The sequence below is a fragment of the Zingiber officinale genome, unplaced genomic scaffold (assembly GCF_018446385.1).
Source record: "Zingiber officinale cultivar Zhangliang unplaced genomic scaffold, Zo_v1.1 ctg249, whole genome shotgun sequence".
NCBI classification, from domain to species: domain Eukaryota; kingdom Viridiplantae; phylum Streptophyta; class Magnoliopsida; order Zingiberales; family Zingiberaceae; genus Zingiber; species Zingiber officinale.
Genome location: NW_024589920.1, coordinates 290,003 through 308,367, shown reverse-complemented (window position 1 = coordinate 308,367; position 18,365 = coordinate 290,003). Strand labels below are relative to the sequence as shown.

Below are 18,365 nucleotides of genomic sequence, written 5' to 3'. Positions count from 1 at the left end.
GAGATCGATAAGAGAACGTGACAGATCGAAAGTCTGCTATCATCCAGCTGCATGACGTGACAGATCGGAAGTTAGTTTTGTCGATAATTAACTGAAAATTTGAACAGGGTGATTGAAAATCTGTACGTTTATATCTATATATTATATCAAAAATTTTAATATTTAAAAATATATATAATTCGATATGTTAAAAATTTTATATATTGAATTTTTGATATGGTTGAATTGTATATGTCAAAATTATTAAGTATTTTAATATTTTTATATATCAAAATTATATATATATATATATATATATATATATACGATTATGCTACCCTGCGGACTATACGCTGCGGACCGCTGCGGACATCGCTCGTGGCAAACTCCACGTCACGCATTTTAATTATCTTCTCGCCACGAGTCCCTGCAATCACAGCGTTTTAATTTTCCTCCCCGACCCGACGCGGCGCCCCTCTTCCTCCCCCGACGCACCTGTTCCCTCCCTGTGCCCTAGCTCGTCGCTGTCCTCTTCCTCCCGACGCCACCCCAACCGCAGCAGCTCTTCCTCCCCCGACACCGCCCCAACCGCAGCTCCTCCTCTTCCTCCCCCGACGCCGCCCCAACCGCAGCTCCTCCTCTTCCTCCTCCCTCCCTGTTCCCTCCCTGTGCCCTAGCTCGTCGCTCTCCTCTTCCTCCCGACGCCGCCCCAACCGCAGCTCCTCTTCCTCCCCCGACGCCGCCCCAACCGCAGCTCCTCTTCCTCCCGGCGCTAGGGCACTACTCGCGCCAGAGAAGCCCTCCTCTTCCTCCTCCCGAGCTAAGTCTTTGATCTGCAAGGTAACGTGTTGTCTCATTTAATGTGAAATAAGTGAGTATATTCCCTGTTTTGATTGTGTTTGGTTGTTGTCTTGATCTATCAGTTAGGTTCTCGAACCTGACTATTTTTTCACACAAGGAAGATCTAGGAAGGTAATATATTATATCCTATCAGTGATTCTAGGAATGTTTAAGCAGAAATAAGCCAGTTTGTTTAGATGCGATCATTTCCTAGTGAATTTTGCTTCTTGTTTGTCTTTCAGCATTGACAGTGTTGTGAACTGTGAAAAAGAAGATATTTTCCAATTCGGCCTCATTCTTCTAGAGATTGTCACAGGGAAACTTCCAGGGTCCAATACTCAGCTTGATTCTCTCAGAGCTAAGGTACATAAAATTCTCCTCTATGAGCTAAATTGACATGGAGATTTTGATCTACAAGTGAAAAATATTACTGCTTTTCCGCTTCATGTTTGGACCTATGCAGTGATGAATGGGATATATCTCAGTTTTTTAACTATCAATTTTTTATAAATTGTTGTTGATTGATAGAGTTCTTTAGCTATCAGAGTATGCTAAAATTCCCTCTTTTTTTTTTTTGATAAGTTGCAAGATTATGTTGAATGACTATTAGTTGTTCTGTATTTGAATTAGACCTCCTATTAGTTGCAAGATTATGTTGAATGTCCATTAGTTCTGTATTTGAATCCGAACCTCCTATTAATTGCAATATTATGTTGAATGTCTATTAGTTGTTTTGTATTTGAATTCATAGTATTTCTGTTTCTATTTTATAATATCTACAATAAATTGTATTTTTTACTTGTTTATCTAATTACCTATTGTCAATTATAATGTGAGGGTGTCCAGAAATGGAAGAAAATCGAGTTGATGATCAGGAATATATTCCACAAGTTTCAGATGATCGAAAGCCAAAAATTGGAATGGAATTCTCATCACTAGATGAGGCATATTCATTCTATAATCAATATGCACGAGAAGCTGGGTTTAGTTCAAGGATGCACACGAGCAAGAAAAATAAGATCACAAATGAAGTAACGTGGAAACAAATTGTATGCTTTAAAGAAGGACATACAGATCTAATGCGGTGGAATAACCATACAAAAGCTGATCAACCGACAAAAGAAAGAGCACGTGGCGCAGTTAGAACGGGTTGTAAATCAAATATTACATTTGTGAAGAAACAAACTGGGCCTAATTGGGTTGTTGGTAACTTTACAGAAATCCATAATCATCCACTTTCTACTCCATCTAAAGTGCATTTGCTACGCTCACATCGTAATGTTTCGGCAGCAAAGAAAACATTGACGAAACAGTTTTCAGAGGCAAATGTACCTACTTGTCAACAAATGCGAATATTGGAGATAGAATATGGAGGACCTGAGGGAGTAGGTTGTACAGAAAAAGATATTAGAAATTTTGAGAAAAACCTAAGAGATGAGCAAAAGGGTATTGATGCTGAAACATTGATCGAGTTTTTTACATCTGAGCAAGAGAAGAATTCTGCTTTTTTCTTTGATTATGAGACTGATTCAGATAAAAGATTTAGTAGGTGTTTTTGGGCTGATCATGTATCTAGGCGGGCATATAGTGTATTTGGTGATGTAGTTGTATTTGATACAACATATAATACCAACAAATATGGCTTGATTTTGGCACCTTTTGTAGGAGTTAATCATCATCACCAGACAATTATATTTGGTTGTGGATTTCTAAGTGATGAGAAAACTGAATCTTTTGTTTGGTTGCTTAAAAAGTTCATAGAAGCCATGCCTAAAGGTCCACCAAGTGTTATCATCACTGATCAGGATCCTGCTATGACAAAAGCAATTGCACAAGTGTTCCCTCAAACAGTGCATCGATATTGTTTATGGCACATACTTAACAAATTTCCAGAAAAATTAAACCATTTGACTTTTCAAAACCATTATCAAAGCTTAAAGAATGTCATTGCAAATTCTACAACACCTGATGATTTTGAAAAGTCATGGGAAGAAGCTATCAAGTCTGCTAACTTAGAGAATAATGATTGGTTATCGTTGATGTATGAATTACGACACAAATGGGTGCCAGTATATTTTAGACATTTATTTTGTGCTGGAATGTCAAGTAGTCAAAGATCTGAAGGCTCACATGCATTTTTCAAGAGATATGTCTCAAATAAGAACTCACTGATGGATTTTATCACCCGTTTTAATAGAGCACTGAGACATCAAAGACACAATGAGTTAGTAGCTGACCATATTGACATAAATGAGCATCCGAAAATTAAGACAAATTGGCCCATGGAAACTCAAATGGTTAAGTTGTACACAAAAAAAAAATGGCTGGAGTTTCAAAGTGAAATGAGCGAGAGTCATGGTTATTATGTGCAGCAAGCATTTACAAGAGTTGACTCAGTGGTTTACCATGTGATGAAATTTCAAAGTTCTTCTTCCTCGAAACCAAGGGTACTTATGCATGACAAACAAAGGGATTACATATCGTGTAGTTGCACGAAATTTGAGTTTGAGGGCATTCCATGCAGACATATGCTAGCTTTTTTCCGTATCAACCAAGTGTTTCATTTGCCTGATACATACATACTCAAACGATGGACACGGGATGCAAAAATTGGAGCAATATATGCTTTGGGAGAGCAAAATTACATTAATGATCCAGATCCAGAAAGGTGTTTGATGTCTAGACACTCAAGGTTATCTTATAAATCTTCAATATTAATTGATGATGCATCTTTGACTAATGAGGGGACAACATTTTTGGATGAACAATTTGATTCTATCTACAACAAAATTCAAGAGATGAATATTAGTAGAACATGCAATGATAGAAGTCAAAAGAAGAATTCTGTGGATGAGGGCCTTGGTATTATTGATCCTTCTTCAGTCAGAACAAAGGGATGTGGGAAGAGATTGAAATCATCAAAGGAGAAATCAACCTCAAATTCCAGGCTATGTCGTGGATGCGGACTTCGAGGAGTGTCACATGACAAGCGCAATTGTCCAAATTTGCAACAAGGGGGGTATGTGTCGATTAATGATGCATTTTTATTGTAATTTTACTTGCAAAAATAAATTTATTTCATTACATTTTGTAAATATGACAATGTGTCAATTATCAGATCGACTGAAGATACTAATGATAACATTGTTGACGACATGTATGAACCAGATTTGACATCTATAGCAGGTACTATTAAAATTTTAATATGTTAAATTATAGTGGTTCATTGAGAAAATGAAATTAATAATTGTATTTATTATTGCAGGTTCTAACAACATGCATTGGTATTCATCTATTTCCTTTATTTGTATGTATGATTGGTTTAGTGCACTAGATTGCTGCTGCTGATGATTTCACTCAACAGCATGAAGATTATCTAATTTCAAGAAATACTTTGATTCATGGATGATTTATGACCTATTGGTTGCTTTTCCAGGTGAACACTGGTGGCGGGCCTCTTGAGGAGGATACAGTAATGATTCTTTGCACTATGGCTGCATTTGAAGCAAAGGCATGATTAAAACCTTTCACAGGATATTATTTGACTTATGGTTTTCCACATATACTAAGCTTAGGGATATTGAGGTTTTAATCTGAATTCTCATGTCAACCATTGGTAATTGAGGTTTTATGTACAAGATATTCTAGTTTCCACGTACTTTAGTATTTAAGGATCTTCCATTTATATATTCTTGAGTTTTGTCATAGGAATATAATTTTTATTTTATTTTTTGCAGAAATCACAGACGACTTTGACACTACTGGGCCTCTGAGTTCGTGGTTAGCACACATAAACTACTAGAAGGACTTTCAGGTCATGTTTTGAGAGCAATGGTTATCTTGGTGATTTTCATTGTGAAAAATGTTATCTGAAACTATTTGTAGCTTTTTTCCCCTTTCTGAATGAGTTGGTAGGCAGTGATGTTATCTGAAGCTATTTGAATACGTTGGATCCTTCAAAGTTATCTTCAAATACATTTGTTTAATTAATTTGATCCTCCAAAGTTAGTTAATGTGAAATGGCAAGCAGCTTCTGGTTTGAATTTATCCATTATCCAGATTATGGAATAAAGAAGCCAGTTGAGAAACGTAAGTAAGAAGCATGTATGTTGCTTCTTAGCTCTACTCCATTTTCAACGATGGCTAAAAGTACTGCAGTTCAGAGACAATATTGAGTAAGAAGCATGAACGCCTAAACTTAATCTGACGTGTGATTTTGGAAAAAAATTATAATATGGACACAAGAGCACGGATCCTCTGCGTCCGCGTCCAGAGACAATATTGTGGATCGGTCAGCAGACCGATCCACATCTCTCTGGAAGCCTCTGATCGGTCTGTGGACCGATCAGACTACATGTGGATCGGTCCACAGACCGATCCCCCTATTCCTTCTCATCTTGTTGTTTCCTGATCGGTCTACAGACCGATCAGATAATACACAGAAGTACTATGATTATCTGGATCGGTCAGCAGACCGATCCAATGATACTATGGTTATCTGGATCGGTCTGCTGGCCGATCCAGTGATACACTGGTTATCTGATCGGTCTGGTGATCGATCAGTAACCAATCAGTAGCTCACTGTGGGTTATCTGATCGGTCTGGTGACCGATCAGTAACCAAAGCTACTCTCCTGTGTATAGCCTGATCGGTCTGGGGACCGATCAGCCTAGGGCCTGATCGGTCCCATGACCGATCAGTGCCTTGAGAGAATGCACATAAGAGAAGAGATGGTGATCGGTCTGGGGACCGATCAACCTAGGGTCTGATCGGTCTGGGGACCGATCAGCCTAGGGTCTGATCGGTCCCTTGACCGATCAGATACCATGTGTTTGATCAAATCCAGAAGTAAATGAGAAGTTTCACTTGGCAAATAAAATAGAGCTGACATTTTAACCGCTTATAGCCTGATCGGTCTGGGGACCGATCAGCCTAGGGCCTGATCGGTCCCATGACCGATCAGTGCAGCACAGAAGAGAAGAGATGGTGATCGGTCTGGGGACCGATCAGCCTAGGGTTTGATCGGTCTGGGGACCAATCAGCCTAGGGTCTGATCGGTCCCTTGACCGATCAGATACCATGTGTTTGATCGAATCCAGAAGTAAATGAGAAGTTTCACTTGGCAAACAAAATAGAGCTGACATTTTAACCGCTTATGGGATTCTAAAGCCAGGTTCATTAGAAATTTTCTGATGTATAGTAAAAGAACATTGAGCTCTTAGAAATTTTCTGATGTATAGTAAAAGAACATTGAGCTCTTGAAATGGATAGCAGATTTAGCCTTATACTAAATTATCAGAATTTGCCATATAAGCTAGAACACCACACAAGTTGCCAAAATGGACGAACAGGAGAAGAAAGCAATACCTTCGATTTTATCCTCAAGTCCTAATGAAATAGCAAGCTTGGGCATACTCAGATTAAACTACTAAAAGCAATTTACAGTTACAACACTAATTAATCAACGCTAGATAACCACCTAAACTAATAAACCAATTAGCCTTCAACGGGTTCTTACAAACATTTAATATGTCATATTACAACAACAACAACATTACTCAACACTAACTAACAAGACCGAACTAACAGAGTAATAAGGTATAAAGCCAAAAGAGTCAAATTCACTACAACTAATATCCAGACCACTGATGGTACATTCCAACTTCCTAAAATATGTCCACGAGAAGCAATATGTTCACTTCCTAACCTTCCACGACATCTTTCACTGCTATCTTCATCAGACAAAGTATCGGCTACGACCCACTTTTGCCAGCCATGTTGCGCACATCCATAATACCTCCTTCCGGGATTTTTGCTCGTTCTAGAAACACATACTAATGTCCTTCGTCCGCAAACTCTGCATGATACATGTTCAAATCTCGTATTGTCGATGGAGCCGTAACTTGATGATGACATGAAATACCAACCTATTAAGCAAACGAGAATTACTTAGATTCAAATATTTTTTAATGTACATAGAATGTATGATAAATCAATTCAAAACAGAAAATAAGCGATTTTTGCATTACTGTATAAATCAGAGAAATAACATCAGTTGCAACTTAATCAGAATTTTGTATAAATAAAATATTAGAACTTAAAATGAAATGATTTACCATTCGTTGATACTAGGAAACATTAGTTGCAACTTTCCTGCATAACCAATATGAAAAACATAATTGACAATATACATAATGCGTTGATACTCTGAAGCATTCGTTTATGCAATTTTAATGCGTTGAACAAGCTCAAGTCACCTCCAATAAGATGAAAGGCCTCTAATTTTTATAAGTACTCGTTTCAAAGATGTATACTTGGTGATATCGACAGGAAGTAAACATCAGCGAATGAGGAATGATTGAGCCAAAAAAAAAATTATAGTTGGTGAGAAGATATAAATGGAATGAAGATCAGAACAAGAATAGAGGAATGATTGAGCAACACACCATCGAAATGGAATGAAGATCAGAACAAGAAGAAGAAAGCAATTTCCGACGATCATTCCCTCGAATCACAAAATGGCCCGGTATAACATAGATGCAAAATCAACTTTAAAAAAAAAAGTTTTTACCGGCAATGAAGGGACGAGGACAGCGAGGTGTTACACAAGCTAGTGAGGACAGCTTCAAAGAGACAACACGTTACCTTGCAGATCAAAGACTTAGCTCTACTTCTGCAGGGGGCAGCGTCGGGAGTAGGAAAGTAGGGCTTCTCTGCGGCGCGAGCAGTGCCCTAGTGTCGGGAGGAAGAGGATCTGTGGTGAGTTGGGGCAGCGTCGGGAGGAGGAAGAGGAGGGCTTCTCTGGCGCGAGTAGTGCCCTAGCGTCGGGAGGAAGAGGAGCTGCGGTTGGGGCGGCGTCGGGGGAGGAAGAGGAGCTGCGGTTGGGGCGGCGTCGGGGGAGGAAGAGGAGCTGCGGTTGGGGCGGCGTCGGGGGAGGAAGAGGAGCTGCGGTTGGGGCGGCGTCGGGAGGAAGAGGAGAGCGACGAGCTAGGGCACAGGGAGGGAACAGGGAGGGAGGAGGAAGAGGAGGAGCTGCGGTTGGGGCGGCGTCGGGGGAGGAAGAGGAGGAGCTGCGGTTGGGGCGGTGTCGGGGGAGGAAGAGCTGCTGCGGTTGGGGCGGCGTCGGGAGGAAGAGGACAGCGACGAGCTAGGGCACAGGGAGGGAACAGGTGCGTCGGGGGAGGAAGAGGGGCGCCGCGTCGGGTCGGGGAGGAAAATTAAAACGCTGTGATTGCAGGGACTCGTGGCGAGAAGATAATTAAAATGCGTGACGTGGAGTTTGCCACGAGCGATGTCCGCAGCGGTCCGCAGCGTATAGTCCGCAGGGTAGCATAATCGTATATATATATATATATATATATATATATAAAAGGAATAATTCCTAATAAAATTTTTGATATTCTAAAATTTTCAATTTGCATGATATAATATCAACATTTCAATATTTCCTCACCGTCTATATTTTATTTATAAGCGTATCCATAACATAACATAGCATAGTTGATTATTATACTATAAATTTATAGAATTGAGCCAAGGTTAAATTATATCCTCTTATGAGATGATTAATTTTATTTTACTAATCTAATTTTTCCAATAATATGAGATAGTAGTAGGGACTACTAGAATGACAAAAATATTTTGTAAGTAAACAAAAGAAAAGTATAGTGATTCATGTGTAATTCATCTTTTATATCATCCGTTGCTGAAGTAAACAATGTATTACAAGAGCTAGTTGAATGGAATTATTCGAAATTTGTTATGATGTATATTATAAGTCTAGTTTTTGTATGAACATCTATTTTGAAATGAGAATCACTTTGGTCAAATGTCTGCATTTTATATTTTATATATGTCAATGCAGTTGTCTATTTAATTTATATTGTAGATGACATGGTATGTGGTGTCACACAGAAGATCATGTTATCAGTTCCTTATAAATTATAAATAGTAGCTCACAACCAAGATGAATTGGGACAAACCATTGGAATGGTTGTAGTATAATTTGGTATTAGTCTGTCTTGACTATAAAATTACACTAGCACACTATGTGTGTATTGAGCAGGATCATTTGAGGTTGTTCGATTTATACTGACTACATAAAAGAACAGAACCTTTGTTATTATGGATATGTGTCCTCTTAATCCCTCTATAATAACAAGCACGTATACTTAGTATTTATTTATTTGACTTATCAATGAGTGAGATTTATCTTTTAAATCGATAGGCCCGATGAGTTGGGAGATAATATTATTTATATGGTGTGTTGTTAATTATAGAAAGAATCCGTGTCCTAATTATTTAGGCTGATGATGCCCCCTTGAGGAGCTCATAAGGATTATCATGTAAACTCTGTAAGTGGACTTAGTCCGACATGATAATAAAGTTGAGTGGTACTACTCTTGGACTCAAATGTTAATTAACAAAGTTGTCAGTAACTCATTTAATTAACGGACATACGATATCTTAAACACGGGAAGATTAACGCATTCATAATAAGAAGGAGCTCATATTGTAATATGAGATTGATGTGGTAGTTCAATGATAATCCTTTAGTGGTATGAGTTATTATTGATGGACTTGAATTGGGTGTTCGGGGCGAACACGGGAAACCCAAACCCATCGGGAGACCTAAACCAATTCCTCCTATAGGTCCCTATTATAACCTCTATATATAAAGCCTCGCATCCACCCATCCATAACTGGGTTTGATTTAACTTGCTTTGGTCTAACTTAACTTGGTTTGGTTTAACTTAACTTGGTTTAATTTAACTTAACTTGGTTTAATTTAACTTAACTTGGTTTAGTTTAACTTAACTTGGTTTGGTTTAACATAGTTTGTTTAGATTTTTTTCTAAACAAAATTTTGTTAATTTTTCTTTCCTTGTAACCGACGACAAGTCTATAAAAAGGAGTAGGATGTGACCCCTAAAACCTAACTTTCTAATTCTCCACAACTCCCTTCTCTCCTTGTGGTTGTCGCCTCCTCTTCCCTTGCTAGGGCCGGCGGCACAACCAATTCTCTTCTCCCCTTCTCCCCTTGTGGTCGACGCCACCTTCTTCCCCACCTAGGGCCGGCGCCAACCTTTCCCTTGCAAAGGGTCGGCGGTTTCCTCCTCCACCTTGGCTAGGGTCGGCGGTTCCCCTTCTCCCTTGGTGACCAGCGCCTCTTCCCATCCATTGGTGGTCGGCGGCTTGAAGAAGAGGAGGAAGAGAAGAAGAGGAAAAAGAAGAAGAGAAGGAAGAAGATTAGAAGGTGCCTTATCCTAGAGACTCCTTTTGTGGCCGGCGGTTTGGAAGAGAAGAAAAGAAGGGTGGTGTTGTCTTGGTAGATCGTCGCCCACACCATCTCCAAAAAGAGGAGACGAATACGACAGAAGATCAAGAGGTCTTTAGCTACAAAGGAAGATACAACTAGTTCTTTAATTCCGCTGTATAATTGGTTTTGTTTTCTTCGTGTCAATTTTGGATATCGATTTTGAATACCAACACAAGAGGTCAGCGATTTGTACTTCAATCAAGGTGTGCTTTGATCATTCAAGAACTTGCTTGATTGATCAAATACATGTTTGGTCGAACGTGCGGGTTGCTAGAAATAGTTCTGTACTTATATAATTTTTTTATACGGAAAATTTAAAAAGAACGGAATTCCAGTGCCCTTCATAATTGAGTTAATTGATTTTTTAAAATCAACTTGTTCGATTGAATTTTATTAATAAAATCCTATAAATAGTGTGGATATAAAATCAATTAATTAGAAAATTAATTAATTTTTATTAATATTTAAACAATATGAATAAAAAATTATTTAATTTAATAAAAAATTTCAAACAATCGTTTTAAATTTAAAATAAAAAATTAAATTGATTTAACTAGAATAATCGATATATATATATATAAACTATTTATTAAAAAACAAATTAAATCAAATTTATAAATTAATTCAATTCAATTGATTATTTCCAGTTTTCTTGACCCTACTTGCTCCATTAATTTCGTACCCTCTAAAAATACACTATATATCACAGTGTAAGCTATACCTCAAATCATCAAGCAATCCATGGCCATGCCAGCAGGGCTCGGATTGGGAATGACAAATGTGCTTGGAGATTAGCTTGGTGATGAGAAGTTAACAAGAGGTTTATTCAGCAGTAATATAATTTAGGTTTCTGAGAAACACTGGAACGCAACCCAGAGATTCCATTTGCCTCTCCGAAACAAAATCTACAAGTAAAATAGAAATCGAAATTCTGAGTTTCATCACTCAAGTGTGCTGCAAAGGTCAAAGCAAATTGTAAAGATTACAGATAAAAATGCACTCAAAGGGAGGAGCAAAAACAATGTTCCAGAATTGGATATAGTGATCGCATATCTAGGAAACAAATCTCAATAAAGAGAGCATGGCCTAGCATAATCTTATTACTCAGTAAATGTCTTGAGAATTACTCAGCGGGAGCTGCATTACACTCTGTCTTCTCAGCGTCGAAAGACAAAGGAACAGAGCTTGCCTGGAATCATGTCGAATCAGATTAGAACGTAACTAGTAGTCAGTAAGGAAGTACACTCAAATCGGATCACAGACTAGCCATGCTTACCAAGGCACGATACTTGAGGGCATAAAACATTTCAAGGTAACGACGGGTCTCACGCCTCTCCAGGTTTGAGACATGCTTCCAGAATCCGTAAACACCCGTCAACGTCATCAGCCTCTCGGAGTACAGCTTCCAAGTGTACCTATTGAAGTTTCCATGCAGATTTGAAAAGGTAAGGAATAGTGAAAACTAGAACTATTTATAGAAAGAGGTAAGCCTCACTTCTCATAGATCCTCTGCAGTCCTCCTCTGGAGATTTTCTCCCAGTGCGTGGCATCGTCCTTGCTTTTCTCAAAGAATTCGATCAGGATCTCAGAAGCTTTATCCCCTTGGTAAGGATCAATGTGGAAGCCAGATACTCCATGAACAATGATTTCTGCAGGGCCTCCGTACGCTGTCGCAAAGGTAGGCAGACCGCAGGTCATGGACTCGACCACCGTGAGCCCGAAAGCTTCATACAAGGCAGGCTAAACAAATAATGGATTTCAGTCGGTCGAGAATTGAAGATTCTGATGCCTCCCAAAGGAGAAGACAGATCGATGTCAATTTACCTGCACAAATGCTCCTTTAGTATCGGCAATGTATCGGTACAGCTCCCCATTGCGAAATCGGTCCATCTGGGCCGAGATCCACCTTATCTGACCATTGAGCTTGTACTGCTCGATAAGATCAAACATCTTCTTCCTTTCAGCTAGCTCCTCGATATCCTTCGATTCCTTGCCATGATCTCCGGCCACCACGACAAGGTTAACCAGTTCGCGCAACCTCGGGCTCTTGCCGTATATCTCCACAAGACCAGTTAAGTTTTTCACGCGATCCAATCTTGCCATTGAGAAGATGATGGGTTTGTTTCTGTCCTTCAGCACAAACCTGCGCAGTATCAAGACAATTTCGTTAGCTCAGCGGATGACAGGGCACGCCAAACCAATCTAACTTGTAAGAGGATCTCACTTGTGCTCATCGTTCTCGACGTCACTAAAAAGCAGCTCCTCGATCTCAGGGTGGAAGTGGTTAAGTCTTTTCTCAGTCTCAGAGTGAGGGAAGTAGACTGACATATCAGCTCCAGGTGAAACAATGTTAAACTTTGGATCGAACACATTGATTCCATGCACTACACGGTATAGTCCGGGAAGGGTAAATGCAGTGTGAGACTCGTACTGTCCCACGGTGTCCTTACTGTAACACAGAAATATATAAATGTTCAGATAAGTTTTATAGCAGCTAAATCAGAAGTAAGATGACAAGTTACCTTCCAGCAATCTCTTGGAAGGTGCTAGTGATGATGAAATCAGTATGGTTCATGGCAAACAAATCAGCTGTGAATTGGGAAGAGAAGTGATACTGCTTCTCGAACTTCTTCCAGTAGATATCAGAATTCGGGTACTTTGTCTTCTCCAACGCATGGGCAATTGTGCACTGCAAGTAGAAAAGTTGAGATTATAATTAATGATAAGGCACTACTCGGGAAAGAATCAAAGTGTACACTCTGTTCCCATACTTGAGTGACACCTAGTTTATGCGCGAGTAAAGATGCTACTAGATTCCCATCGCTGTAGTTTCCAATAATCAAATCTGGTGTTAATTGGAGCTCTATATCAAGTTCTTTTATGACATCCTGTTGCAAAAGAAAGATGATATACCTCAGTGTTAGTTTCAGATATGAGATGTAAGTGGGAAGAGCAGAGTAGACATTTACATCGGTGTAAGTCTCTAGGTAAGGCCACACATCAAAACGCGAGATCCATCTGCGTAGGATCCCATTTTTGTTTCTGAAAGGCACTCGAAGAATGCTCGTGTGCTCGGTTCCTTCGACCTGTTCAAGTCGCTGACTGCAAGTAGTCCCTACTGCATCAGGGAGCAATCGAGTAACCTGTAATCAGAAAAACCAAAAAGAGTCACACAAGGTAGGTCATTGTGATGAGCATGTTTTTGGAGGGCATGCTTACAATGAGAATACGAGGAGTGATGTTAAGGCCTTGCTGCTTTATTCGGAGGAGCATCTCATTCTCCAAGGCACGGACTTGATCCAAGATGTAAACGACCTGCAGATGGATCGGAAGATAGAAGTAAGAGATCGTGGGGTGCAACTCGATGTCGAAACCTGCTGAGAACATCAAGAATTTGCACCTGGCCACCAGTGTCAGGGTACCCCAAAACATTAGCTTGTGCAAAATATCCATGCGGGGATAGGATGACGACGTTAAAGACCATTGGAATTGTTCCGAGGAATTTCTCCAGCGTGCACGGATCAGGGGCCTCAAGAAGATCAAGAAGCATGTGCATGGTTTCGAGTACACGTTTAGCCGTGTCACCCCACCCCTTCTCAAAACCAAGCTCTTGAAATCTAAAAAACAAATCTTTAGTAGTACAACACTTCAAGCCTCTCTCTAAATTGATCATGGTCAGTGATTACAGATGAAGTTACCTATCATTGAACTCGGAGTATGGAGTGTCTGCAGGGATGCTCAGCAGATGTTCCTCTGCCTTCCTCAGTGCCGATTGCAGGCCGCTAGGGCTTCGTATTCTTTCATTCAGCATCATCACCGTGCCCTTGTAACTGTGCTTCTGCAGAAAAGCAAGCAGTGGGTACATGCTCTCCTTGTCAACAAACATCTTTGAAGATAGATGCCGGTTCAGGAACTCGACTCCGTTGCCGATGGATTTCGACAGTGACGGACGGGGGAAAGAAGCATTGAAGGGTTCAAAATCCAACTCCAGCACAAAGTCACCCTCAGAACTGAACAAGAGGAAACAAAACTGTAAATTCAATCGCTGAACATGATCAATTTAAATCGTAGATCAACGTACACTCCGTCCACAAGTTTCTCCTTGAACTGCAGGTACTCAGATTCAGTGAGCTCGCCCACACCCAAGTCACTCACGTTCACCTGAACATATTCCCAGACACCAGGCCTAGGCCGAAGGGCAATAGCGACCAGCGGCGGTATGACTATGGCTTCCTGCACACCATGCACAGAATCATCAGTTCTGCCAACGACGACAAAAAAAAAAAAAAAACAGTCCTCGACTTTTGGGATCAATTGGTCACCTGTGCAGCTCTTACAACATCTTCGAAACCTCCTCCTTTCAGCTTCTCTCTCTCTTCCTTGGAGAATGCGGCTTCAAACTCCGCAAGCAATTGGTGTCTTTGCAGCATCCCCTTTCCTTGGTTAACATATCTGAACATCGATAAAGAAAACATCAATTTCTTGTGCGTACACTTCTTAATTAATTACCAAAATCACTAGTTTTTTGAGGTTAGATTAGTTCCATACCTGGTGAAGACAGCCAGCAGTTCATTCGGATTAGCAGAAAGGGAATCAGTGAGTCTCTCCTTGAAGCTAAGAGCGCGAGTCAAGGTGCGGCCAGCCATGCCCTCTCTGTATCCCTTCCAAGCCTCAGAAGCCTAAAACCAGAAGAGTTAGCCACTGCTACGGAACGATAAATGAACAAGAGGATGAAGTACTTTTATAACCGGATGACAACACATGGGAACCTAATTAGAGATCTTTGACTTCAATTGCCAGCATTAATCATACAATTCAACTCGAAGAAATCGTCTGAAAATCGATCCATAAAACTGAAGAGACCAACCACAGAAACAGCATAGTCTAACAACTTACTGGAACACGTAACTAAGTGGTAGTCACAGAAGCTCTAGAAAAAGGAGACTTCTAGATTAAAGGAACCAAATCAGAGTTTTTTTCCTCCTCCTCGAGAAGAAAAATATTTCCATGCTTTGGAAAGTCGAGAAAACCTTCACAAACGATGGAATGCCCCAACTCTGTTGGAGTTTTTGGAAACCGTTGGTGAATATTCATCGAATGAACAAGAAGAATCTGAATTGACAACTAAATTTAATTAGGAACCAAAAATCGATCTTTTACCCAGGGAGTCTGAGGCAGAGACGGTCGGACGCCGACGATTCAAACGAAGAAGGAATGAGGAATGGGAGAGAGCTCCTTGCGGCATATTTATAATGTACAATAACCAGCACTTTCCTCTTCTCGTTTTCAACTCGTCGTAGTTCTTCTCGCGACGACCGTATCAGAGTCAGAATCCATCTGTAGATTCCAGTCTGATGCTGGTCCAAAACCACTGCACCATCGGTTTCTCTGCCTGTTCGACATCCCAATTCAACACTGTTCTGTTTGTTTTACCTTGTGTATTAATTCGATTTGGTTAATTTCTGGGTAATGCTGTTTAGGATGTTGTTTGCGACTTCTCTATCAGAAACGTTTTCTATAATTCATCTTACTGTTCATGAGAAAGATTAAGCATATGGTCAATGATTCTAGCCTGAATCTTGCCGTGCCCAGCGCCTGCACAACACCGTCATGTGACGCATGCACAGCATTCAGAAGAAGAATGCATCACGTAACTCCAAGAACATGATCACAATCGCAAGGAGACATCATTTTTTCCCCTTAATCTTCTAATAGAAAGGTCGTTGACTTTGACACATTTTCGTTAATGGTGGGGCCGAGCTGAGTCAGATGGGAGCCATTTCAACTAATGCTTATCCAATGACATAAATAAAAATTTTCCAACTATATGTTATTCTCTTGTACATTATTTAAAATTCTCTATGTGGCAATTGATTATTAAGACCCACTTGCTGCATGCTAATTAATTGATTAATTTATTTATTGGGGAGGAAGGAGAGCCATGTTCAATGAATCCATGAGCTCGCATGGTTTTCGATGCAACGACATTGTTTGGAGTGGCGCGTCATCTAATGGAGAGTGCTTTGAGATCTCAGATTGTTAATTAAATGACGTGATTAACTACTGCTAGATCTAGTTGTCTTAGAACTATTAGTTTAATCTCCGGGGTTATAGTATTTTGATAAGATATTTAAATTATCAGTTAAGTATTCATGGTCCAATTCTTAATTATAATGAATTTATTGGTACAAGTTATATTAATAATCTGGTTTTAATGTATAATAAATAGGTTAAAGTTAGATATGTTATTTATATAATCTTTCTATCAAGTGTGTAAGAGTTGACTAGTCTGAAGGATCTGATATTAGGCTGAAATCAAGGTAGGTCCGCGAGACCTGATAGCTGGTGCCAAGTCCGGATAAGTCCATGGGACCTAATATCTGGCGGAAAATTTGATTAGGTCCGTGGGACCTGACAACCGGCTGATCGAAATTCAGTTGGGTCTGCGGATCTAACAATTGACAGGAAGACCTGACGGATCAAAGACAAGTCAAGTGACTGCAGTCAGTAAGTAAAGGAAACAACTGGAGGAGAGATCCAGTAATGACGCGTTCTTCCTTGAAGGAACCGTAGGTGTCGATCCAACTTAGGTTCATTTGGAAACCTAAGTTGAGATCTTGACTAGATCCTGGTCTTGAGGAGATAAGATCTAATTACTATTCTTATCTGCTGAATTATACTAACTCTATTTTACAGGATGAATATATTTTTATTGCCTAGGACTAACATTTTTATTTTACAAGAAAAGGAGTTGAAAAAAGATATCCGGGCACCCGGACCAGTTTCGCTTGGGCGAGTGCCTGGGGCGCCCTGGCGATTTGGGAGCCCGGAGTCGGTCCAGGCACATAGACTGCAAAATTCATCCACAAACTGACATGGAGCGCGTCGATTGGCCGAGCCATGTGGTCCAAACGCTCGGAATGAGCCTATTTAAAGGTCTTCGACTAGGAGCTTCATAACAACAAATACTACAAGTTTCTCTCTTGTGTGCTGCTCCTAAAAGGTTTCGACAACACTAAAAGGCTGCTCTAAAGTTCGTAGAACGAGAGACTGCATTGTGTTTCCTTTCTGTTTGTCGATAATTTTTATTTCCAGTTCTTGTACTCAACTCTTATAACACTTTTTGCGAACTGATAGTGATTGTCTAACGAAAGCACTCGACGAGTGCGAGTCTTGGAGCATGAGTCGTCGAAGGTTTCGAACTAAGTAATACTTGGTTTGTTAGTATTATTTTTTTTTTCTTCCGTTACGTGCTTGTTTTTAATTCGCTCTCGATTTTTTCCGACGAACGTTATTCATCCCCCTTTAGCGTCTTTCCTACCCTATGGTATTTGTAGGAATTTTTCCTCCAAATGGATGACACAATCAAAGGATGTTGGCTTCTACGATGGTCGTCGCATGAGCTTCCCGATTTACCCTAGTGGCCGATGGGAAATTTCTATGGGGCTAAATCGGACATTCCTAAGGATAATCAATGAGGCTAACTTGGATTATTATTTGTCCCTGAGATTGTGATATCATGATAGAATATCTAAATTATCATTCAGATATTCATAGTTCCATTCCCAACTATGATATATTTATTTTCTTCATCATTTTAAATTAATGAATTGCCGCCTCGACGTGGGCCAGGCTTCAAAAAGTATCAATGCATGATTCGCGAGCCACAACCAGCTGGAAAACTTTAGGATTTACAATAAGCTCAATACTTAGTCCTTTGACAACTCCCTTAAAAAATTATCAATGATCTTATTCATCTACTATTGAAACGCTCCCTTTCCTTCTCACTTCAACCACTTTACCCATGGTATTTTTTTATTTTGACATCGTTCATGAGTTTCTTTCTTATACAACTATATTATATATTATTTGTTAAAATGTGTTCTATGTTGCATGTTAGAAATATTTCTTAAGAGTTTATGCCCAATGGTAGATAAATAATTATAAGAATTCTTCTAGCACTTGATTTATTACTAGTTAAGTGTCACTAAAAAATGTCAACTCCCTCTCTTTTTTTTTAGGGTTAGAGAAAGTCTTCCCCATGTCATTCATAATTAATCATTTGATTTGCCAACTCCTCTACCATTTGATTTGCCAACAAAAATAATTCAATTGACTTGAAACTCTCAATATTTCATATTGCTAGCGACTCCCAATTGAAATATGAGAGGTCTAATTACACTCATATGGTACAATATAAAAATAATCATTACTTATATTTTTCAAG

General features: G+C 39.6%; 1 protein-coding gene across 1 annotated transcript; it reads right to left on the bottom strand.

Moving 5' to 3' along the window:
- Positions 1–11,055: 11,055 nt before the first annotated feature.
- On the bottom strand, positions 11,056–15,454 carry LOC122037258 (sucrose synthase 1-like). The gene is made up of 15 exons (XM_042596698.1): positions 15,299–15,454; positions 14,687–14,817; positions 14,461–14,590; positions 14,220–14,371; positions 13,837–14,148; positions 13,539–13,755; positions 13,358–13,453; positions 13,108–13,281; positions 12,910–13,026; positions 12,661–12,827; positions 12,363–12,587; positions 11,963–12,281; positions 11,634–11,878; positions 11,415–11,553; positions 11,056–11,327 (listed from the first exon to the last, which is right to left on the bottom strand). Exons 2-15 carry the CDS (start codon positions 14,782–14,784, stop codon positions 11,262–11,264), a joined length of 2,457 nt encoding a protein of 818 aa, XP_042452632.1. The 5' UTR covers positions 14,785–14,817; positions 15,299–15,454; the 3' UTR covers positions 11,056–11,261.
- Between the last annotated feature and the right edge of the window lie 2,911 nt (positions 15,455–18,365).

Coding starts and splice junctions, on each gene's coding strand:
- LOC122037258 (XM_042596698.1), bottom strand. CDS start 14,784: ATGGCTGGCCGCACCTTGACTCGCGCTCTTAGCTTCAAGGAGAGACTC. Junction 13,756..13,836: donor TACTCCGAGTTCAATGATAG/GTAACTTCATCT, acceptor TTTGTTTTTTAG/ATTTCAAGAGCTTGGTTTTG. Junction 12,282..12,362: donor GTCGAGAACGATGAGCACAA/GTGAGATCCTCT, acceptor GATACTGCGCAG/GTTTGTGCTGAAGGACAGAA.